The following is a 25,176-nucleotide window of genomic DNA, read 5'->3' on the forward strand; positions in this document are numbered from 1 at the left end:
CTTTATTAAATTTTACATGGCACTTGATTTTTAATGGTGCATTATACTTTGAGTAAAATACTCACTGAGGTATTGTTCACTGATATTCACATTAATATCACATTAATTTATCATGTTCAGTTGTTATAGTAAATAATACAGGAATAATTAATGATAGGGTGCTAAAATAAATTGCTGACACTTTAAGAAGTTGTTTCTTTTTAACAGTTTAGTTAGTATTAATTGCAAAATCACCAATTATAATTAAGATACTTTGTCATGTTGTAGCATTGAGTTAATTTCCATGGAGACTGAAGCATAAGTGGGAAGCTTGTTAGCCTGGATAGTACTGGGGATTTCTTTGAGACCCTTGAGATCTGGCGTTCATTGTTTTCTTTAAAATTTCTGTAGCATAAAATTTGAATTTTAGATCACCTTTGAGAAGTCAGACTAAGTCTGAAAACTGCTATTGATTTTTAGCTAGTGTTTAGGCAAAGAGAGCTCTCATTTATGTTTGGCTGTATATGAGCAGAAAATTTTACAGCATTAGTATTGAATGTATAAATCTTTAGATTATATTAAGGTTCTGCATGTATCCAGGGTCCACTGTACTTAGGAACTCTGTATTTAACTGCCGTCATATTTAAGTTGTTATTTTTTTAGGTAACATTGAGTTGCTGGAACATGTCCAAAGAAGGGCAACCAAGATGGTGAAGGGTCTAGGGAACAAATCTTATGAGAAGTGGCTGAGGGAGTTGGAGTTATTTAACCTACAGAAAAGGAGGCTCAGGGGATACTTTATCACTCTCTACAACAACCTCAAAGGAGGTTATAGGGAGGTGGGGATAATTTTTCTTTCCCAAGCAGCAAGTGATAGGACAAGAGGAAATGGCCTCAAGTTACACCAGGGGAAATTTGGGTTGGATATTAGGAAAAATTTCCTCACTGAAAAGGTTGTGAAGCATTGGAACAGGCTGCCCAGGGAAGTGGTTGAGTCACCATCTCTGGAGGCATTCAAGACACACAGATGTGGTGCTTTTGGACATGGTTTAGTGGTAGACTAGGCAGTGCTAGGTTAACGGTTGGACTTGATCCTAGAGGTCTTTTCCAACCTAAATGATTGTATGATTCTATGATTTCCATGTCACACAACATAGTAAAGCTTCCTAGCTTTTTTATAATGTCTGAGGAGTGACATGTGAGTGATAGCTAATGATGATTTGAAATCTATCTTGAGGGAAAAACAAAAGGAAAGATAAGGATAGGGAAAGAAAAGGGAAAGTCAGTCCTTAAGCAGCAGCTGGGAAGAGGAAGGAGAATCACCATACTAATACTTCTCCAATAAAGTGTGTGGCAAAAATGATGATTACAGTAATGATGAAAAAGCCAACATCTTACTGCTTTCTTGGTAATATACTTCTATTTCTCTTGAAGACCCACTCAAGCTCTTTGTAAGTAGTTTATGATGCTGTTACCCCTGAATAAGGTGGTGGTAGCTGTTGCAATGAATAGTGTGCACGCTCCAAACTGATTAGTAGTTAAGCTGTGTGTGTATATTATTGTGTAATATCTATTGTGTATTAAAAACAAACAAGCAAACAAAAACACTATCTGCTCATATCTACCAGGCTTTATTCCAATATGAACTTAAAAGCTAAAAGCCACCAAGTTAGGAGTGATGCAAACAAGCTAAAAGCAATAGGGCAAAGGAGTGAGAAGTGGGGTAAGAACAGTATGGTTTAAGTGTCCATGGCAGCCACTTTTAAGGAGAAACCCAGCATAACAGTGATTCAGAATTCACCAGTGCTAGGTGAAAGCAAGAGCAGCACATAGGCACAGGGCTTACAAGTGAAAGAGTGGCTGAAGAACTGGAAATGAAGGGCATTACAGAAGTTAAGGCACTGTGCAGCAGAGGTGCTGTGCAAGTTTCACATGCACCTTGGCTGGATGTGGCATTCCAGTTAATCAGAAGCTTCATCTCCCCGCACTGCACCTGAGTTTGTACATGAAACTGTGCTTCAGTGCAGTCACATCGTGTCTATAAAGTCATATGCACAGCTATGGGCTTTAGAGGCCCATCAGTCAATGCCTGTGGAGAAAACCTAAGTTCTTGCTGATGTATGAAGACAGATCATGATGGCAGGTTCCACTTCATCCATGATCCCTTTGCCCTTGTGATAATGTTGGATGATCATCCTACTGGGTAACAATATTGTCCAATAGAAACACAAAGAAGTATTAACTGTCTGAGCTCAACTTGTTCTCATTTTATCAACTGCTGCACCATTTTGTAAATACAACAAAGATATTCTGCACTCAGTAGAAGAGCTTGGTGGCAGAGAAGCCTTTAAACTGGCAGTATACTACTTTTATTTGATCTCTGCATTGAAGATCTGTTTAAAATCCTGTCAAACCTTTTAGCAAGACATATGGAAGAATAATAAAGTAAAGTTTTCCATTAAATAAAGCTATTGTTACGTTTTTACATGAACTGTATTTCAAAGCATATCAAGAGCCCTGAATTGTTTGTTTTATGGAGTCTGTGTTCATTGAACACTTCCTGAATATGATTTTCAAAAAATCTACTTTCTACTGTTTCCTTTTATCCTACTTCAAGTAAGACAATGAAAGAAGAAAAAAAAGTTACTTATGTAAATGGAATTTAAGTGAGTTTATTAAGCAAAAGAACAAAGAATGGGGTCAACTGTCTATTCCAGGCAGATTGCTCTCACTGCAAGAGAATAAAAGAACAGCTTAATAAGATGCATTTTCCAGTCTGCTGCAGTTCTCAACAAGGTTATAATAGACTACTCAGAAAACGTAGTGAAAATAAAAGCATATAGTTTCTCCTTTAAAACCTTTTGGCTGTGGTTATAGGTAGTACACACTGACTAATAGTATACCTAGGGGATAACTAAGGTGAATATTTTAGATTTCATAATACATAACATTAACTTTAAAAAGCACTCAAGGTTCAAAAGTTGTAATAATGAATTAGGTTAATCTGCTTTTATCTGCTTGTCATGTTTTGAAACAGACTTGATGCTATATTGATTTTTTCTTAAAAGTTTAAGTGGTATTGGCTTTTAGATGCTGCCATTTGGCAGATGTTTATGGTTTGGCAGATTTGAAAAATGAAAAATTGGAATTGGAACCAGTAACTTATATGTGCAGAACAAATTTAGTTTTGGTATATGCTAGTTTTAGCGATGTAACAAGCCATTTAGATGTGATGACAATAACTTTTTACCCTACTAGTAACCAAACTATGTAGAAAATTTGGATTTTAGTGAATCTATTCTTCTTTCAGCAAGAAAACCACAAACATCTGTAGCACTGTGAGCACATTTTTATTTAAATTAGCATGCATTACAATTCAATTAAAACACTGAATAAATAAGGGCATATTCTTAAAGAAGGTCATTATCTCTTGCTCTTCATCCTCGCCTAAAAATGCACAGCTATTCACTGAAGACATCAGAAAAAAATCTCCTGTTCTTAAAAGATAGATGCTTGAAATTTAATGTTTTATAATGGAAATCTTCCTTCCTTCCAATACCCAAGTGTTTCTTTTGCAGTTCTCATTCAAATTAGGGAACTAGATTAGCTGGGGTAGTTAATGTGAATTAACACATTGAATATCTCATATGAGGTAACGTAAGTATTCAGTGCTATTGCAAAGTTTACAATCTAATTCTTTTCCAGATTAAATAATGTTTCATATTTAAATCTTCCTCACTTTTTATTTATAGCCTATTTTCAATTAAACAGATCCCTTCAATATGAAAACAACCTCTTAATTTTATGGACCCTGTCAGAGCACAGTAGGTGCTATTTTATGTTACTTCTACAATAATGTACCTTTTTTTTCCTTTCTCCCCCAGACTCAAAAAAATTGTTTAAGAATTATGACAACCCCACTACATCTTTTCTAGATCAAAAGAGGTCTCTCCTATACTTTTGAATGGAATTTTTTTCATTTCTTTTTACATATTTTTTATGGTTTTCTTTGTCTATTTTCGCTTAAAACAGACGTTTGAGAAATCTCATGGATTACCCATTTTTTTGGCTTTTTCTACAAAATATATTTAAAATATGTAAGAAAATGGAGGTAAATTTTAGGTTAAAGTGACAAATGGGTCTTTTCTGTTTAATCTAAAGATTTAGGTGCCACTGATCATATTGATAGTTAAAAAACGTAAACAATTTTAAAAAATAGATGACTACAGAAACAGGCATAATAAGAAAACAAAATAAAGAAGGGATCTGTATTGCATTGTAAAGACTCTACAGCCAGAAAAACAGCAGAAAAAAAGCTCCAGAAATATAAGAAACTGTCCCTAGTCCTGAAAAAGACTACACCTTACATGCCTACTTCGGCTGTTTTCAGATACTCACTGGCACAGGGAACTTGGATGATACATTTTCCCTAAACCCTGCTCCATCACTTTAACACCAAGGTTGTAACTTTGACAGTGTTTGACACACAGGTGAAGGCATAAGGTCACATTCACAGTAAGCCCCATAATTCTGCAAAAATCATAAGAGACCTAGAACCACAAAGCAAACATGCTAAGTAACATCATCTCCCTACCCATAAGCATGCTCTAAAAATTACTCACCTGAAGAAGAGCTGCATGCAGTAAAGGCACCTACTACTACACAGCTTGCTTTACTCTAAAAGATCCTACTAGTTGTTACCTCAAAAAGACATGCTTACCTCTCTCAACTTAGAAACACATCAGCCCCCACACTCTGACCCACCTAAAGAACCCTGCAAGTGGCTGAAGAAAAAACAAAGCCCTCACCCCCCAAAAAGCAGCTCTAACAGAAGGAGCTCTCCCACAGGCCACCTGCAGCTTATATACCATTAGGCCCACCTGGCACCCAACCAATTACCTGGGAAAGGGGCAGGGCAAAGCAAAAAAGGTAGAAATCAAGCAGGATGAGCAGCAGCTGTGTTGGTTTTGTTTACCTGGCTCAGCTCAGCAGTGTGCAAAGCACAGCACAGAGAGCTGGGCTGTTTCTAGAAGCAACAGTTCCTGTGCCTTTGCTTCAGCTTTGAATACTGAAAGGACAACATGACCAAGTAAGTAACTGAAACCATTTCAACTGGAATTAGCTCAAACCTTTCTTCACGCTTTCTTTACACTCATGATGGATGAAGACATCTCTATATTAATTCTCTTAGATTTGTAGCTGCTGTTAGTAACATTAACCATAATCTCCTTTTGAATCTGGACAGTCTTGTATGGCAGTAGAAGGATTGCTTAATGTTGGCTGCCCGTATTTTTAATTTTGGTGGCCTTTGGGTTTATTGTTTATCATTTTTAGAGACCTTTCATGCAGATAAAGACCAGGCATGGTTATGGCTGGTCTTAATGAAATTAAGTACTATGAAAACTGGGAAAAATTACTGGGGAAATTTACTGAGAAAGTTTGATACCAGCAAACCAATGCAAGTGGTAAAAACTGTTTTAAATATATTCACTTTCAGTGGGATTTGTGGAATAAAAGGAAAGATATAGGGATAAGAAAATGGAACTTCCCTTAACATGGAGAATGTTGCTTTTCCCAGCTGTGTAAAATGGCATCAACATAAACTTCTCCCTTCCCCTTGGCCTTCTTGATTTTAATCAGGTTGTTTTAACTTTTACTGTCTTATACGACATGTGAAACTGAGCACGTGGTTGCTATTAAGGAGATTAGATTTTTTTTTTTTTTCTGGCTCTGGTCTCTGTGCTTAAGTTCTCTGCAAGGAGCTCTACTATTTGTGTGTCCATCATGGATATGATCTTCTCTTTTTGTTTCATGTAGAAAGAAAATAATTTTTTTTACCCAAAGCGCCGCTACAGGCTGGGAGATAAGTGGTTGGAAAGCTGCCTGGGAGAGAAGGAGCTGGGAGTACTGGTTGATAGTTGGCTGAATATGAGCCAGCAGTGTGGCTAGGAAGGCCAACATCATCCTGGCTTGTATAAGAAGCAGTGTGGCCAGCAGGGCTAGGGAAGTGATTGTCGCCCTGTACTCAGCTCTGGTGAGGCCGCACCTCGAGTACTGTGTTCAGTTTTGGGCCCCTTGCTACAAGAAGGACATGGAGGTGCTCCTGCAAGTCCAGAGGAGGGCAACGAAGCTGGTGAGGGGTCTGGAGAACAAGTCTTACGAGGAGCGGCTGAGGGAGCTGGGCTTGTTCAGCCTGGAGAAGAGGAGGCTCAGGGGAGACCTCATCGCTCTCTATAGGTACCTTAAAGGAGGCTGTAGCAAGGTGTGGGTTGGTCTATTCTCCCACGTGCCTGGTGACAGGACGAGGGGGAATGGGCTAAAGTTGCGACAGGGGAGGTTTAGGTTGGATATTAGGAAGAACTTCTTTACTGAAAGGGTTGTTAGGCATTGGAATGGGCTGCCCAGGGAGGTGGTTGAGTCACCATCCCTGGAGGTCTTTAAGAGATATTTAGATGTAGCCCTTAGTGATATGGTTTAGTGTAGGACTTGTTAGTGTTAGGTCAGAGGTTGGACTGGGTGATCTTGGAGGTCTCTTCCAACCTAGATGATTCTGTGTGTGTGTGTGATTTAAGTGCTACATCTGTGTTATAGCATTTTTTAAAATTTATCATATGCAGATATTAAATTGCATTCATATGCACACTATTATACTAGTTTAACACGTCATATAATCTGACAAAGTGCAGTGTGAAATATGTTTTTTTTTTTAAAAAAAGGCTACACCTGGAGGACCTAGTCCTGAAAATACTATTTACATAGAACACAGTAATTCAGTGCTTAATAAATGAAAATACAAGCAAAAATGTGTGTGTATATATATATATATTCATATGCAGGGAACATAAGAAGTCTTTTCTATTTCATTTGTATGGGCTTGGGAAGCAGATCATTCTCCCAGGGAGTGGGTGAAAGGAATCTGTAAGGTGTTGAAGTAAAATAGTGATGTGAAAGTCCTCTGCAGCCAAGAAACAAAGAGCTCTTTCAGAATCATCTGATAAGATTTGTCTGTTTAACTAGAGGTGCTAAAATCAGTAGTTACTCATAAAGCACATGTGCTAGATAAGGAACATTGCATTAAATCTTTCAGAAGTGATTGGCATTTTTTTTTTATTATTTTTAAATTACCATAAGTGGATAAGCCATATCTCTTCCTTATGCAAAACTTCATGGTTCGATCTTTAATCAAGAATGTAGGAGATCTGGTTTCACTTCATTTCTGTAAAAGAATGTTAAATAATGGCTGATACCTCCTAGCAGAATGATCTTGCCAATGTGGCTATGTGGCTAAAGACTATTTTTTTTTTCATTTTGCATAAAGAATTAAAGATTTTTTGGAGGTAATGGAAATGAACATGAGTGTGTTTTTCAAGTCTACTTGTTTGGTAGTCACAGGGCAACAGTGATATTATTTTCTAACTGTTTAATGCATGAATTTCCTTGAAGTATTCCTCCTCCCTTGTTTAATGCCCTACCCATTGTGCTAAAGAGGTTAGCCAACATTTGTTCATTTTCTAATCAATTTGTCTGAATTAGAAGTTGTAGGAGATGCATGTTTGGATTCCCAGAGGCAGAAAAGTGAATTGAATTTAGGTGTCATACGTTCTGGCTGCATGTGTTAATTACTGCATGATTATTATTTTTTTAACAGTACCTTCTACTGTAGATATTTTAAAACAAACCAAACCAAACAAACAAACCCACATGGTGTTTCCTGTATTGCTGAGTAGAATACTAGGGCCTAAAGGGGGAGAGATGCCTTTTTCCTGTTGACACGCTGCATATTGTTCGTGGATGCTGTTCAGAGTTTCTAAACCCTGGTGCAATCATGGATTCCAGTGTGCAGGGATGGTTATAAAAAAATACTTGGTTGAAGTCCTTAGGGCATAAGGCACTTCACTTTCTTCCCAAAAGTCAATTAAAAAAGAGTTACATATGCATATGTAAATGCACACACAAAAAATGTATACAGATATTTATATATAACCATATGTAGTAGTATCCCATATCTGAGAGATCGTTTACCAAAGAAGTATCATAGCATCTAGTTCATTTGTCAGTCTTCTAATATTCTTTGCAACATTTAAACAATGTAAAATGACTTTAGACTGTCTCATGAAGGAACAGTTCAGCTATCTGAGGTTTTGTGGCAGGGGCTAACTTTCAACACTCTTCTGCCTATCAAATATACTGCAGCTCAGGGTCAAAGTAACCTAAGGAAGAGAACATAAAGCTCTACTTTAAAATAGAAAATGATCTCTAACTTACGTGTTAAATCAAGGATCCTGAGCCAGATCCTTTTTGATTTCCTTCTTCACCTTGCCCAAGGAGAGCCCAAATGTAGAGCAGAAAGACTGAGTAAGACTATTTCCTTCCTAAATTCCTTTCTTCTCTCCTTTCATCTTTCATTTCCTCCTTCCCCCATTTTATGCATTCCTCCCAGTTTCCCTCTCCTTCACCTTCTGCTTCTTCCTTTCTTTCTTCAATGTTATTGAAGGGAAGAAGTACAGAATAATTCACTGGTTTTGACCTTTTCAAAAGCAAAAGCATGTAACTTTGATGTCTGTCAAGGCCTCTGAAATTTAAATGTAAGTTTTTTAGATAGTTTATAAATAAATATGAAACATGCATTACTCCCTGAATATGTTTAAAAGAATTAGTTTCTGATTTTTCTGCTGTATCTTTACACTGTATTTTCAAAATGATTGTAAAAAAAATACATTTTTTTCTAAAAAAAAAAAAGAAAATTTACAATGCTAAAATTGTAAAATCCACACTTCCAAAACTGAATATCTTGAATGTCCTATGAGCCCTAAGAGTCTATTTAAAATGTACATGAAAAAAAAAAATTACCAGTTACCACTTCTGTAAAATGTATCTTTTGGTTTATTATTACACATTTATGTGTTCTTGTGTTAATTGTTATAACAGGTTTGTGCCGAACTCTGAATAAGTTCTGAATGATGTTTAGGTCAAAATCTGCATTTTACGTAATATATTTTATCCTTAGATTGAACAATGAAGCATAAATATTAGTCAATCTTAAAAATTGTAGATTAATATATATTGACTGGAGGTTTTAGAAGGCATTTTTATGCCATTTTTAAGCATTTTGAATTTTTTTTTGAACAGTATATCAATATTCTTTTCTGTCTCTTTCAGTGTGTTCATTTATGTGCTGAAATTTACATTGCACATTTGGAATAATTTTATTAGTCTTTATTCTGAATTCAAACTGAGCCCACAGCCTGAAACACACTACTCTTCCTATATATTTCTTTTCTTTACTGGGAAGTAATGACAAAAACTTCTACTCCTGAAAGTGTCAGTTCTTACTACAGGTGGCTGTGAAAAAGACTCACCTACTTTTTACCTTGAAAGGAAGGGAGCTGTCTGCTTGATGCTGACTAATATCAGTAACTGTTGGTTTGTTCTGTATTTTTTTTTGTTTGTTTTCATACCTGGTGGAAAAAAATATGTGACTTCTTTTGATTTATTGCCAGACTGCTTTATCTCAGAAGATTATTGTCTGCTTTTTCTAGTACTTGTAAAAGCTGTGCAGGCGAGTAGGTGAAATCAATGTTACACTTATTTGAAATGTTACCACAATAAATATATTTCAACAGAACCTCTAATTTTTATGGAATCTGGCTGAGCTGCGTTATAGGTTAGCCTAATGGGAGGACCAAGGAATAAATTGGAGGTAAAGGGAACTAGATAAAAGCACCTAAGTGCACATTTACCCAGTGAAATGCTGGAAATAGCAACTTTGGTAGGGCTTTTAGGTGTTTGTCCTGTAGATGAAATCCAGCGGAAACGTACTTTTCCTAGATAGTCATAGCAAGTTAGAGTTTTCATAGCGACTAAATATTTCTGAAAATAACCTACATTTTCTTGAAATCGATAATTCACTTCTTTTTTTTCCTTTTTTTTTTTTTTATTGTGTCTGTCTCCTTTAGCTGAATGTGGAGCAACTGTCTCTGGAAATGAAGGAACATTGTTGTCTCCAAATTTTCCATCTAATTATGACAACAACCATGAATGTATCTATAAAATTGAAACAGAGGCTGGAAAAGGGATCCATCTTAGAGCCAGGAGTTTTCAGCTGCGTGAGGGAGATATTGTTAAGGTAAAAAGAAAACTTATTTCACTTTCTATCATGCTCAACATTCACATTACATGAATGACTCAGTATTTAATACCAAATCTCTTTATCTTCATTTCACTTTCCCACACCGAATGTAAATTCTGTCTGAATATAGGTGACATTAAAAGGTCAGTTATATTTATAGAAATATTAGGCCATTTACACTGGATGTAATTGTAAAAAGAAAACCTAAAATGTAAACTTGAATTTTGAAAACTAAGGTGTAAATATTATTTTCTGTTCACAAGAATATTTATAAGTGAAGCTCTGGGATTGCTTAAAAAAGGACAGTTTTTAATTGCAGATGGTACATTATCAGTACATTTTTATTCTCTTATTTATCTTGCATGGAGTGGGCATTTCTTTCAAATTAATGAATTTTCTCATTTGAATACGAAGATGCCAGCTAATATAGATTATTGTAATTGCTCTAGGTGTATTTTATTTCTCCAGGTGTCCCTGACTGAGCAGGGGGTTGGGCCAGATGACATACAGAGGTCCCTTCCAACCTCAACCATTCTGTGATTCTGTTATATTGACTAAAGCAGTACTTAAAGAAGTTGGTTTTCTTTCTTTCGCTCTTACTCTGTAGCTAACGTTTGAAACATACCCTAAATATGAACAGATTTTAACATATACTTCTCTACAGTATGTTCATAATATATTTTTTTAATAATGGCTGCTGCATTCTTGTATGGGAATAAAACATTACATTCATCTGAAGTGTTGAGCATATATTAAATTACTCTTTCAAGTTTATGTCTCTAATTTTTCAGAGTTAATTGATACTTCAAATCACTGAGGACGCTGAATTCAGTTAGCAACTTGCTATCTGGGGATATCACAGCAACCCATTTAGCATGTTAGAAATAATTGTCTGTATTTCTAACTTGATTGTACTATTTTTTATTTGCACATCCCACAGTAGTTTAAAAATATCATTATTATAGAGCAAATTTTGTTTACCATACTTTTATCTATTATTCCATCGGATGAGTCTCCTTATGTAAATGTGTGAGTATTTTAAAATCAAAGGAAAAAAAGGGGGGGGGGGGCTTCTCTTTAAGTACTGGCTTTCCTAATACAAACATTCATATCTTTGTTACTATACTGTTATTTGTAGCAAGTACAGACTGGATCAAACCATGAATTAAGCAAAACTTAAAAAAATCACAAGCAGCTCCCTCACAAGGGGAGCGGAGGGGCAGGCACTGAGCTCTGCTCTCTGGGGACAGCGACAGGACCCGAGGGAACAGCATGGAGCTGGGACAGGGGAGGGTCAGGCTGGGTGTTAGGGAAAGGTTCTTCACTGAGAGGGTGGTTGGGCACTGGGGCAGGCTTCCCAGGGTGGTCATGGCACCGACCATGCTGGGGTTCAAGGAGTGTTTGGACAATGCTCTTAGACATGGTTTGATTTTTAGGTGATCCTATAGGTTGATTGATAGGTGATCCCATAGGTTTCCCCAGCATCCGTAGATTTTGGGTTAAGTTAGACCACGTTTTACTGTCTGTTCTGTTCATTATCTGTTATGGACCTATTGTCTTTTAATTTTGTTAGCCATTTAGATCAGTTGATAGTACGTACCTGTTCTGTGACAATAAATCCTGAAAGTTCACGATGTACTGTGTAAAGAAGTAGTTTATCTTTTTTCTTTTTCCCCGAGGAAATTTGTCCCTTTAATATGGGTTAGGAAAAAGGGAGATACCATATGGACTACAGCACCTCATTTTTCAGCATGGATGAGTTTACTCTCAGCTAACATGCTATTTTACTTTAGTTCCCTAAGATGGTTCAGAATTGTATCTTAACTGTGGATGCTTGTTTTGCATATAGCATGGTTTAGGCGAATACATACTATCTAGTCTCTTCCCTTTTCTTTTGTGGTTTGTCTGTGAGGGAGATCTCCGCATCTGTGACAGAAATAAATTTTAATGTACTCTGACCAGATCTACAATCTGAGCAACTGGGAAATTATAACGCTCTCCAAATGCTTACCTTCCCCAAAGCTTTGGCAGAGATGCAGCATTCTGAAGTTTGCTTTCTTTCCTATGTGTACATAAATATGAGCAAAATATGGTATAATCACCAGACATTATCTTGTGCTTGCACAGAAGAAAGCCCCAAGACTTTGCCTTTCAAGCAGCTTGCAAGGGATGCACTGAATCTTCAGAATATTTATAAACCTTGTGCTGAACCACAGAACGTTTCGCCCCCTGAATATCTTTCTACTTTTGAAGAAAATATGTGCTTATATAGTATTGCATTTTGCATCTGTGGCACAGTGCTGGCAGCCAGGGGGCTGCAGAGGAGAGGCTTGGGGCTGTGAGGAGAGGCCGGGGCTGCCCCACGCCGGACACAGCTGGTTCCAGAAGGCTCCAGTGGCCTCGCTGCAGGGCATGGCTGTGGGCCCAGCAGCCGAGATGAAGGCACCTCTGGGAAACATATTTGAGAAAAGGTAAAAAATGCTGCTCAGCAGTGTGTGAGAGAGAGTAATGAGGGGAAAAAGAAAAACATCTGAGAAACAATCCTGGCAATGCCAAGGTCAATGCTCCACAAATGTCTTACAAAGTATGTAATAGCACTATTTGAGGTAAGATGGCAAAAAGTTCCATGAGGATTTAATACAAAAGTTTGGGAACATATATAGGAAGATACATAACAATGTCAGGAAGCTATATGGGAATTATTTCTCAAACCATCAAAGCACTATTTTAAAAACATTTCCCTCCCTTTGAAAAGACTTTATACCGTAAAGATCTCGACAGTTAAGGAATTGCAGAGTTTAGTTATAAGTAATTTATTCTTATTATCAGAAAGAGAAACTGGATTTTAAGAAAATCTAGTCAGCATTTACTTCTCCTTCAGATATCTGCTTTTTACATCCCACAGCAGATACATGTACATTAGCACCATTACTGGGAGATTTTACCTCATGAATAACAGTAGCACTGTCCTCTCTTCTCACCTGCGTATTTTCAGCCCAGCAGCAGAGCAAGCACGTACCTCTCAGTTCCTCACAAATACTTAGGTGAAATGGAGCATCTCGAATGTCCTGGCTTCATTTATCTTAGTACACTAAACAATGCCACGATTGTTCTCTACTGCCCCCAAGGCCAAGTTCTACAGTTTGAATACATCCATAACATTAAACTCTCTAATCTTACAAAACAAGGTGGTTCACTTAAACCTCCTCTTGGAAACAGTCCCTGGCCTATGCATCTCCTGGGCTAACATTTTCTCAGAAAAGATTTGTGAGGGTGGTAGTAGGCCTGCATTAAATGAGTGCCAAGGATGTACTAACAATAAATATTGTGTGAACAATCAAGTTGTGCCTGTCTCCTGCTCTGGCACAGAGTTGTGCTCTGTCTCCTACATGCTTTTAAAATGTAAAACCAGCTTCAACTGTGTGTGTTTAACTAGGTTTGCTGTTGGCACAAGTACGAACTGAAAAGTCATCTAAATATTGAAGTTAAGTAGCGCATGGGGAATAATATAATTTTCAAAAGTGTTTCTGACATAAGGCTATGTACATGAGAAAGGGGCAAGATAAGTGATTTCAAGGAGAGTACTTGCAATGTATTGCCAGGGTAATGACTGTAAGTTATGGGCAAAGCTTCCTATAGCTGTAGCAAGGTTTAAACTTGAACTGAGGGGAAAGAAGTCAGAACTTCTGACTTCTAAAAAAAAATAGAAATATTTCTAAAAGAAATAGAAACAGAGGCACCATTTTGAGGTGAATAGCTAAGCTGAGTATTTTAAAGCTTATTCTTTCTGACTGACACTTCAGATTCCTCATCTTTCTGCTTCAATGACCACTTGAAACTTTTTAATTCTTTAAAATGGTTTCTTTTGCTGATATCTTTATCGTGCAATCACCATGAATTTTTTAGAGGCAACACTAAAACCAGGGTATAATTTCATGTCTTTCAGAAGCTATGTGGCCGAATATCTTTGAGTTTGTTCCATGGCACAGAAAATAGTACTTGGTAATTGTGAGTTATGTTTGAAATTGGTTCTCCTACATGAATTAAGCATGCGCCCTATAGTGGCAATGTCTATACCAGTTATTAATGTTTTCTGGCTCTGGAGGCAGTCACACATGGCGTATCTCCTCCATACATCAGAACACAATGGTTGCACACAAGCTGCATATTGGGAATAGTCCTGGCCCACACTAATCGCCAAATTGTGACCAAGAACTGTTAGGGAAAATGCAGCCTGGCTTGCAGCAAAACTTTTACAGGGACAATTCAAAGAAGTTATCAATATGGATGGTTGAGCTTCAATTCTTGTTATTTGTTCATTGGTAGTTTCAATTAGTAGAATAGAGATGTACTGAGTTTTGTCTGTAATGTTAGTAACAGGAGGACAAGTGTTACCAGTTAAAAATAGTCCCTGCCTTTTTACAGCTGCTTTCACACGATTCCTCTTATTTTTATTTCATAAAATGACATTGGCATTTGTATCTGGATTAATACTGAGAGAGAATATGATTTAATTCGCTGATCCTCATGCATCAAGAGTATCTGTAAAGTCAGTGAGGTAGAACACCATTGGAGCAGGATGTCTAAGGAACAATTGTAATTATTCATAGTATTTTTTTTTGTCTTTTAAAAACAAGTGAAAATCACTTTTATTTTAATACAGATAGCATTTACTAGTAATTACAATTAAAAGTCCATCATTCCATTGAAACTAGTAAATCTCTGAAACAAATTAAAATATATCTATGTTTTCTGCATAGTATGTGATGAGATTTTATTATTTTTTACAAAAATTATTTTATAAAATAGATTTCTAGCTCTGGTAAATAAAGTGCAATCAATCAGTGAGATAGATCTATAGTTCTGGCCCAGGACAGTGGTAGGAGTTTGGAGGCATTTTTTTTTTTTGAATATTGCTAGCACAGCTTGAAGTCATTTCTGCCAAGAGGTGTATGCTAAGTATGTGTTAATTACAATTGACTGTGGCTTGCAATAACTCATCTATGTATCCTGGTATAAGAGAATCTTTGCCTTAGTAATAAGGACAACATGTATTGTTCTAACAGTGGCTAGTACAATCTATTATTGTTCAGAAGCTTCTTTGAAGGAAGGTTGTTATTTACATCTGTGTATATTCATGAAACTAAATTTGTGCTTTCATATTAAAAAATCTTTATGCATGTTGTTTTTATTATTTTATTTTGTTAATGGCAGCACTTGATTTGAATGAGGCTTCTTTTAAGACATTAACATGTTGATGGCATAATGGTATTTTCTACACTGGGAAGATAGCTCTGCTTCTAACAGTTGGTTATCATCCATAAATGTAGTTGCAATTGTTCGTCATCTCTAAAGATGGGTTTCTAAATTTTGTTTTTACATCTAGCTGGACATTAAAATAGGAAGAAGTTTCTGTGACTTGAATGCAGGAATTTAGATTGTTAAATGGGTCACTGGCTTCTGTTTGGAATTAAGATAAATCCTTATTGGGTACCACAAAATCTGAGAATGAAGAGATGAAGATCCAGAGCTTAGATGTTTACTGTTTTTGCAGCTTAAATATCTAATCACTGTAGGACATTTGTGGTCAGAGTAAATTATCTTTCACTCCATATTAGAAACCAACTGTTCAGATTCATTACTTTTGCAGAAGAATCCACATGAGTGTTACATGTCTTGGGAGTGTGAAACACAGTTTGTCTATTTTTCCATAAGAAAGTATAGGTGATTTAATTAAATTAAAGAAGAAACCAGGTTTATAAATTCATTTTGAGACAAAAAACTACAGAGGGCTACTTTGGGACTTCATGTCTTTCAAGGTTTTCCAATAAGCAAAAGTAATTTTCCATTCCCTAATCAATACCAGCTCTTCGTTCTTGTCTTGTATTGGTGAACAGTCAAAATGACATTCTTAATCATTGTAGGATTTGAAAAATGACAGGGGGTAATATTGTTATTTTTGTCCTCTATTGACGTTTTTAGATAAAGTAACCTAGTAGATAAGAACATCTCTGCACTTAGTTAGGAAAGAGACTCACATATGTCTTTGAAGACCTATCTTTCTTTGTTAAAACCTACAGTAAAACAAAAGACGTTGCAGGCTCAGAGTCTGAAATAAAAAGTGATATATTGACTTTAATACTTCAGTTCTGCTTTTTGATATCTCCAGGCAGGAAAGAACAAAGCAGAATGGGGTTTGCCTCTTTCAGCTTTACTTCAATAGTGATTTTAGAAATTATACTTCTATTAACCTTTGTGAGTTATCATGAAAAATAATGTGAAGATATGAAACTTTGGAAAACAGAGTTGTGTATAAATATTAATTTCCTTCAAGATGAACTAACAAAACTGAAAAAGAAAAAAAAAAGCTATAGAACACTTTAAGGGTGACAATATGTTGTATTTCACTGAATTTCATAACTAAAAAATGTATTTGCTAACATGATATACACACAAGATTTTTCCAATGCATAGCTAACATTGGAATTGTTGTATAAAGTTTTTTCAGATATTCAGATTCAAATATTCAGATGTCCAGTTTCATACTATTCATGCTATTATTTTGTTTCTACAAGGTGTATGATGGAAAAGACAGTTCTTCCCGCTCACTGGGAGCCTTCACCAAAAATGACATGATGGGAGTTATCCTAAACAGCACCTCTAATCATTTGTGGATAGAGTTTAATACCAATGGATCTGATACTGACCAAGGATTTCAGCTCACTTATACAAGTAAGTAGCTTACAAATATGGTCTGACTGACGTTTCTATTTGTATACTGAAATGTATATGTGTGTGTATATGTATATCAAAATGTGTATCTCAGCTGCAGTGATTTCTCATAGAATAATGAAGATCATTACCTAAGATGTACTGTGTTTATGAGATTGAACTTTAATTACCTGCACTGCTTGATAGGTGTTAGTGCTTTAGGAACATCACTAAAAGCAAAGTTTTAACCTTTAAAATTTAGAAAACATTACCATTTTAAAGATTTAGCAGTGGGTTTTGAAAAAGAATGAATTGTGAAATATTGCGGGTTGAATATATTGGTTTTATGTTGTAGCAGAAAACTTATATGTAGCCAGATCTTAAATAAGGTTCATTTAATCCTTGCAGTCAAAATTAAAATTATATATATATATATATATTTTTATGTATGCTCATATATACTTCATGTCTTAAAGTTTTTTTCCCCATGGCTGTTTGATTAGTTTTGAATCTCTTTTTTTCTGTTCTATCAAGTGTTTCCATATATCTGCAAGTGCGTAGACAGAATTTGATAGTCTTCTAACAGTAATCTTAGCAGAACTGTGTACACAGGGAAGATCTTCATGCGATATATCTCCTTTTCCATTTCCATTTTCCATTTTCATTTTCTTTCCTTTTGTTGTTCCTCATCTATAGTATCATGCGTGCTCATTTTGCAGCAGTTCATGTTGAAATGTTTATCTGTAATGAGTGTTGCTCCTGCCTGTTCTAACATAAGATGATCCCCATTTATAAATACAATGTAATTACCTACTTTTCACATGTATTTTCAGGAAGTCAAATTCAAGAGAACACATTTGTGAGGTAGTGACCATCTAACCAGCTGATTACATTGACTGTAAAAACAACCCATATTCAGTGTTATTTTCAAACGCTGTAGTCTGGTGCTTTTCACCATCTATGAATGAGTACAAGCATAAGATTTATTATTTTGAGGTGCTTTGAAAATTGGTTGCAGTGCTGACTCCCGTTTTGGAAAGATTCCACTCCAAGCAATATTTTGAAGATTAGGTATAACAGAAAGTTATATTCATTATTGGATGGGATTATTAACAATTTTTTTTTTTAAAAAATATCTTCTGGTACAGTTCCAATGCAATTTCTAAACAAACACATTAGTTTTGTGTTTGGACATCAAACAAAATGATAATTATCTGTTTGAATTAATCAAATTCTAGTTTACAGCTGGAGTTAACTTCCCTGAGAGATTACTTTGCAGTTTATTCAATCAGATAGAAATATGCCAGATACTTTATGATTACTAAACAAAGAAAAAAGATAAAGCACTATTAAAATGTGGACTTAATGAAGGAAATAAGATATATATATTCTGCTGAATAACAAATACTGTAAGACTGTTTAGAAAAAGCTAAGAAGAGTGCTAGAAAAAGTGATGGTGTAATAAATCTAGTAGTAAATCAATTCTGGTCATTCCCTATCTTTTTACTTAGTTCTGGCTGCCTGGAGGGCTATATCAGCTACCTTTAATGGTTTGCCTTTATAGTGCTTTTCTTCTCATGAATACCGTTGAAAGTAAGATTAGTGCAGCTGTGAAGTTTTGGTTTTAGAACAATTGCAATGTGTTATTAAAGAGACGTACTAAAAGGTTACTATTGTAGTTCAGCACAATACTATCTTTCCATCTTTTTAACATTCTGAATTCTGTGGATGATACTAAATTTACAAATAGGACAGTAGAAAAAGCTAATGATCCATGAGAACAGAAATGTGCATAAAGAAACCTTTATTTCTGTTTTCAGAATCTCATTACTGAAGTAATAAAACAGAATTCTATAAATCCAGAATCTGAGTGGCTTGTATAAAATTGTAGAAATTAGAATATATGATATTAAAAGAAAATCTATGAAGGATTCAAGTTCTAATGAAATGCGCGATACATATAAGATTGCTACAGGCTAGAAACAATACTGAATGGAAACAAAATTATTGTAATTTCATTCTGTGATCCATAACTACAAAAAGGTTTCAAGGAAATAGATTTAGCACAGTGGACAGAGAGAATTTTTTACTGGAATGGATGGTGAAGCAATCTGTAATCTTTCTGTACTGTTTGGAGAAGATATGAAATATTTTGACTGAGGAATAAAGTAATAGTAATTGTGTTTAAGGAAATTCTGATTCAGAAAGATTGAGACAGTTACATTTTGTTAATAGTTTAGCCTGAGATTGGTAGGAAAAGTCCATATCTCTGTGAGAGTCAATGAAACTGTAATTTGCACAATAACTGAATCAGAGTCTACCAGAGGAACAAAAGGAACAAAGAAGAAAACTTGTCTACTTCCTGTAAGGCAAGTCAGTATGAAGCTGCTTCCTTAAAATTAGGGTGGAAGTAGGTTGTAATGAATAACAGAGACTATGTTTTCACTCTTCAGTACAACAGCTACACTGGTGTCAGAGGGAATGACTCTGGTGAATACTCATATCTCAGTGTTGAAGAAATGATAACAAAAGCTTGATGGGACTGAAGTTTTTTTTCCTGAGGGTAATGTCAGATATCAATAGATTATTTTGGTTTACATGTCTTTTATATACCAAAGACATGGAAATAAGACTGTCTTCTAATATGAGCAGTCATTTTGGTCTTAAGAATGTAGCCAAAGTTGTACATTTTTTCCTTTATTTTTTTTTTTTTTTTACTCCTTTTAAACAGAGATTGCAAAAATAGCTAAGTTCTTTGTCTCCCCTTAGATATTTTTCTTTTTATCCATCAGGGGAAGTCTGTGAAAGATCTAAGGAACTAAAAAGGGCTTTTAAGATGGTTTTAAATTTCTAAGACATCAATAGAAATCTGTGTAAAAATAGAAGTTTATACATAATGTTGTAGCCACAACCGATTATTGTGACTGCTAATTGTCTGGATGATAATGTCAGTTCTTCTTTCATAATTCCAGATTTATTCTTTGGGAGGATTCCACCCCATCCCCCCACCTCCAGTCCATTTAAAACTTTACTCCTTGAGAAACTTCTATCTGTTGCAGGAAGAGAAATTGTAACCACAGGCATTTCCACAGCTGGACCTACCCTTCCTGTTAACTGATCAGTGAGATTTGCCGTTCAGGTATAAAGGTGTCAGTGCTTCGTGCTGTTGTGTCAGGAGTATTTAACATTAAATTGACATTTAAGTTAAAATGACATCTTATTGATGCCACACTTTGACAAGCAGTAAAAGCAAAACACAGCGGTTTAGTAAAAGTATCAGACTGCAACTTTAAATAAGGAACAATGCTGTACAGTCTCTGAGTAACAAGCAGGACAGTCCCGCTGAAGTGTTCAACCACTCCCCTGTCACAGTTCTCACAAGAGGAATTTTAACACTGACTTTGTTCACTCTTTGTGTGGAGAGATGAATGTACCTTTGCTTGTGTCACAAGTGTTTCCTTGCTACTCTTGTGTAATCCTCAATAACTGAACATGGTCTTACCTTTTCTTAGGTACTGGAGAAAACAAACACAGACCCTCCACACTTTATCATACATGCATATGTGTTCTCTGACACTCTGAGTACTGTATAATGCTGAATACTCTGTGCTCTGTTTGGAGTTTTACAGTTCACATTGATCACTCTTAACCCTTGAGAAGATAACTCATACAGTAATTTCACTTGTGTCATATTTGGTGCAACTTGATGTAAATACATAAATACCAAAATTGCTTTCACAATTTCTTTTAAAGACATTGCTGTTTTATTTACATGTCCAAACTTCCTAGCAAATAGGTGAAGCATGTAAGACAATCCCTGCATCTCAAAACAAAGATTGCAGTAAAAAGACTGTTTCCTGTCCAAATCCCTGTCTATCAATTTATCAGTAAAACATTTTTCTATGTGTTTTCCCACAGTGTTGAGAAGTAAAGACTCTGTCTTTGCAGTACTGGCTAGAACTCTCAAAACTAATTTCTTATGGTGCCTGAAGATAGTTGTTTGTTTTCATGATATCATCCACCCATGTCCTCAGAAAGTATCCCTGAGCTGTGATGTGTAAGTAACATTACCACTATGTAGAAGTGGTATTTGGACTCTCCACAGACCTGAGGGCATTTACCAAGTTCTGTGGGTTGGCAGTTGCCTGTATGAGATAACATGAAGTTGCTGTCTGTTCTTATCCGTACATCTACTCTAAGGAGCAGCTTATCTACCTTTCTATGGCGATTTCATGGTTCCTCAGTCCTGTGCAGAATATAATAGAAGCAAAAGCTTCACTTATCTGCAAAATAAGCCTTGGAGTCCACTGAGCTGAGCCAGTGGAAGGGTCCATCTGGCCCGGGAATACTGACAGATATTATCTTTAGGAACATGCCTGGCTGCACTGGGCCACTCAGCAGTATGATCTACCTCACAGCAGATTTCTGCGTGCATAAGATACATGCAGAACTAGTTACAGACTTTATAGTGAAGTCTGACAACCATTCAGAGATTTGTGGTATACTCTGGAGTTAGATTTTAACTTTCTGAAGGTCTTTCACTTTTCTGTTCCCCATTCCCTTGTTTGGATTAAAAAGGAAGTTCTGTGTTAATTCCTGAGCATTTGTCAGGAGGATTTGTATCCTTCTTATGAGGTGAAATTAGATGTTTTCCTGCAATTCAGTGCTACTGTGGACATGAGGGCTGGAAAAATTCTCAACAGGGATTTGTCTTCAGAGAAAAACATTTGGAGTGAATGCTATGTACACCCAGATCTTAACTTAATGTTACTTTCCATCAGTTTTGAATCCATGACCATTTCTCTCACCGAAAACAGAATTCTGGGTGGATGTCATATCTGCCAAAAGAGTGTGCAAAATTCAGGCTCTTAAGCTGTGCTCAATTCCATGGGATTTGCATCAGATTGCATGTAGTTTCCCTAAAGGAAAATAGATTTAGGACTGTGCATGGATAGACTTTTTTTTCAATGAATTTTTAATGTTTTATTTGCATTTATAATCCTTTGTATTTAACGTGTATCCTTAACATTTTTACAGTATTCTTTTAATTTGTCTGAAGATAGACTTTTCAGATTGAAAAGTGAAATTGTGGAATATGTGTCTCACATGATGCACTGGATTGGCATTCATACAATTCTGTTACTGCTAAAGGCTTCATTCTTATTTTCAGTTTAAATTCTGCATTATAAATGTTAGCTATTCCTTCATCTTGCAAGGGACAGTGAAAGCTGGAACATGGAAGGTGAATCTGAATTAGCATAATCTAAATTTATATAAATGTTTTAAATCTGGAAATTAATTTAACAGAATCCTGAACTGAAATTTAATTCAGCTCATTTCCTATTCTACAGTAATTGAAAATGTTAAAAGACTGTCAGTGAAAACAGTGTTCTGAAACTGCAAACTCAGTCAATTATCCTTGCATGCAAAAAGGCTCAGATTCAGAAATATAGTGGCTTTGCCTCAGGCTGTATTGTGTCTGCTGAGCAGAACAATCCAGTAATGAAAAGAAGCTCTTTAGTTTCCTTTCAGTAACTAATCGTTGTATAAGATCTCTTCCAAAAAGAATTCATACACTGCACTAAAAACATAAGATAAAATTAAATGAAACAAACAAAAGCTAAAAAATAACTAAATGAACAAATCTCAGCCTGTACATATATTTCACAAGCAATTTCGAGCATCACGGTTACGTGACTAACCCCAAATTATTGTAAGCTGTATTGCATGCATAGAAAAAACTATTTGAAAAGAAAGTTAAAGTTTCATAATCAAGAGAAAAAAGAAAAAAGATAAATTCTAAAAGAAAGGTTCAATTTAAACTTTAATTTACTCATGTAATCGAACTATGATAGCCTCTTTAATAACACAAATGCTTATATTGTCATTATTTACTTATTTATTATTTTTTCCTGAAGGGCGCCTGCCTTTTGCTTCCAGTTTGTTCAATACTGACATAAACCAGCCACATTCTCAAAGCTACGTTTTTCCTGTGCACTGAATAATATATCTATTCAGATGAACATAATAAAGGGACATTTTTAAAAAATTATACTCCATGAAAATCCAAAGGTTTCATAAGATGAGCACAAATTTGCATTCATTCAGTTTTAAAGCATACAGTAAAATTATGAAGTAATCATTCAAGATTTTCAGTCCAGAATTCTTTTCTAGGATTTTCTATTGTGGTGAATTTCAAAGCATTATTGACTTTACTTACTTTTGTTTTGTTTCTGTTTTCTTTGTTCCAAAATATTTTTCTTTAATTAGCACTTGTGGACTTCAATTAACAGTCCTGGACTGGGTTGGAGATTAATAGTTTGTCCATCTGTACCGGGTTTGACTGGGCTGGAGTTAAATTTATTTTTTTTTTTTTGTAGTAGCCCACATGGTGCTGCTGTGTGGTAGATTTTTGGCTAGAACAGTGCTAATAACACGATTGTTTTGGCTGTTGTTGAACAATGCTTGCACACCATCAAAACCTTCTCAGCGAGTAGGCTGGGGTGGGCAAGATACTGGGAGTAGACACAGCCAGGGCAGGTGGCATGAATTGAGCACAGAGGTACTCCATATCATGTAGTGTCATGCTTAGCAATAACACTGGGGGACAGTTTTTCCAAAGTAGCCATTGCTGGGCAGCAGTGGTCTGCTGGAGGTGTTTCCCTTTACTTGCTTTCCTTGCCTTGCTTTCCTTGGCATGCCTTGCCTTGCCTTGCCTTCCCTTGAAGGAAAGAAGGAGAACATGACAAGCTGCCCAAGAAACATGGGAAGCTTATGAAGTGATAAACTGTGACTGTTGGTAAGAAGAAGGTTGGAAAGCAACTGGGAACAGGAGACATAACAACAAGTAGAACAGGACTGATGATGTGATAGGAGTACAGGCAGAATAGTCCATGATTATTAAAATGGGTTCTCCAAAAAACTTGATGTGAAAGCCAATTTTGAATTAAAATAAGTATATTGTAAATATACATACACAGCATGAATAACCTATTAAAATAATAAAAAAAAGCTTTCTGAACATCTCAAAAGAAAAACATTTTATTTCGTACCCAACAATTGTGTTATCATCATTAAATCACTGTATTACCCGTCTGTACATAGAATTAGAAAGAAGAAGGTTATTAACTGTTTCTCGTTTTCAATTAAGGGAAGAAGATTTGGTGTGAGGTGTATTAGAACATGTAAAAAATACAATTTGATAAAGGTTGTTTTGGTTGGTTTTGATAAGTGCCAGTTGTAACCCATCGAAGGACTCTTCACTTTTCTTTGTATGGGCCAGATTCTCATCTGATCTAAAACCACTAGGTTTTCCTGCTGTAATTCACATCTATTATCAATAAAAGAGCTGCTTTTTAAAATCTTGTTGTGCTTTGAAGGTGAAAAAAAAATGAGATGGTTCAGCAGAGATCACCATAGAAGTCCATATGCATGTGTTGTTTTACATTTATATTCAAATCGTATCTTTAGGATATGAAATTAAGATTTTCAGTAATGTTAATTCAGATAGGCTTCTAAGGAATATTTGGTTTTGGTCTGCTGTTGTATGCATCCTAGCTTTAGCATGTGATTGAAATTTGCAAGCAGGTTTCAACTAAATTCACAATCCCAGAAGTGCTGTCCTAAAAATTATATTACTTTAATATTACAAAGGTGATCATATTTCAAGCATTATTTCTGAGAGCTTAATGGGAACATACATTTTCAATGAATTCTTCAGTGAAGTGTCTTGAAGGACAGAAGTTTTTTACCTTTTTTAAACCCTCAAACTGAACTTTTTCTCTCATTTTTTTTTCTAATCTATTTCTATGAAGCCATTATACGTAGACTTCGCCATTACATTTATGTGCACTTGGATTTACTGTTTTTTAGCTGGGATTTGTTCCAAAAGTTTTCACTTTTCCTCTGCTTTTAACAGAAGGACTGTTGGCTTGTAGTGTTGAATGCCCTTCAGCATCACATAGGACTTACCCTAGAAATCATTTTCTGTTGGAGGCTCTTTTCCAGGTTTCACATGAATAGAAAGTAGTATTCCTGTCATACATATATATATATATTTTACCACTGCTATAATTGTAGGAATTTTCCAACCAGCAAAAGTTCCTGTCTGAAAGCTTAGGACACTTGAACAGAAATGCCATTATCTGCTTCTTTCCTGCTACCTCCCTGCCTACTTTGGCCTCATGTTAGATGAAAAATGTTTATTTTCAGTTTAGAATTCTGGGTTCAGCCCTCTCTCATTTGGGAAAGATAAGCTGCAGTTAATGAATATGACAAAAGGGTAACCCCTGCCATTATTATCCAGACAATTGTGTTATTGATAAGCAGTTCCTTAAGTCAGGTAGTTGATCTGAATT

At 35.7% G+C, this 25,176-nt stretch overlaps 1 protein-coding gene across 7 annotated transcripts in view; it reads left to right on the forward strand.

The window, feature by feature from the left end:
* The window catches only part of CSMD1 (CUB and Sushi multiple domains 1), a 1,150,295-nt gene that overhangs the window by 894,374 nt on the left and 230,745 nt on the right, over positions 1-25,176 (forward strand). For all 7 annotated transcript variants that reach the window (XM_048078081.2, XM_048078083.2, XM_048078082.2 and 4 more), the window contains 2 exons: positions 9,936-10,105; positions 16,684-16,840. In XM_048078081.2, coding sequence (XP_047934038.1) covers positions 9,936-10,105; positions 16,684-16,840 — 327 coding nt within the window. The remainder of the gene's footprint in view (positions 1-9,935; positions 10,106-16,683; positions 16,841-25,176) is intronic.

The sequence above is a fragment of the Anser cygnoides genome, chromosome 3 (genome assembly GCF_040182565.1).
Source record: "Anser cygnoides isolate HZ-2024a breed goose chromosome 3, Taihu_goose_T2T_genome, whole genome shotgun sequence".
Taxonomy (NCBI): Eukaryota; Metazoa; Chordata; class Aves; order Anseriformes; family Anatidae; genus Anser; species Anser cygnoides.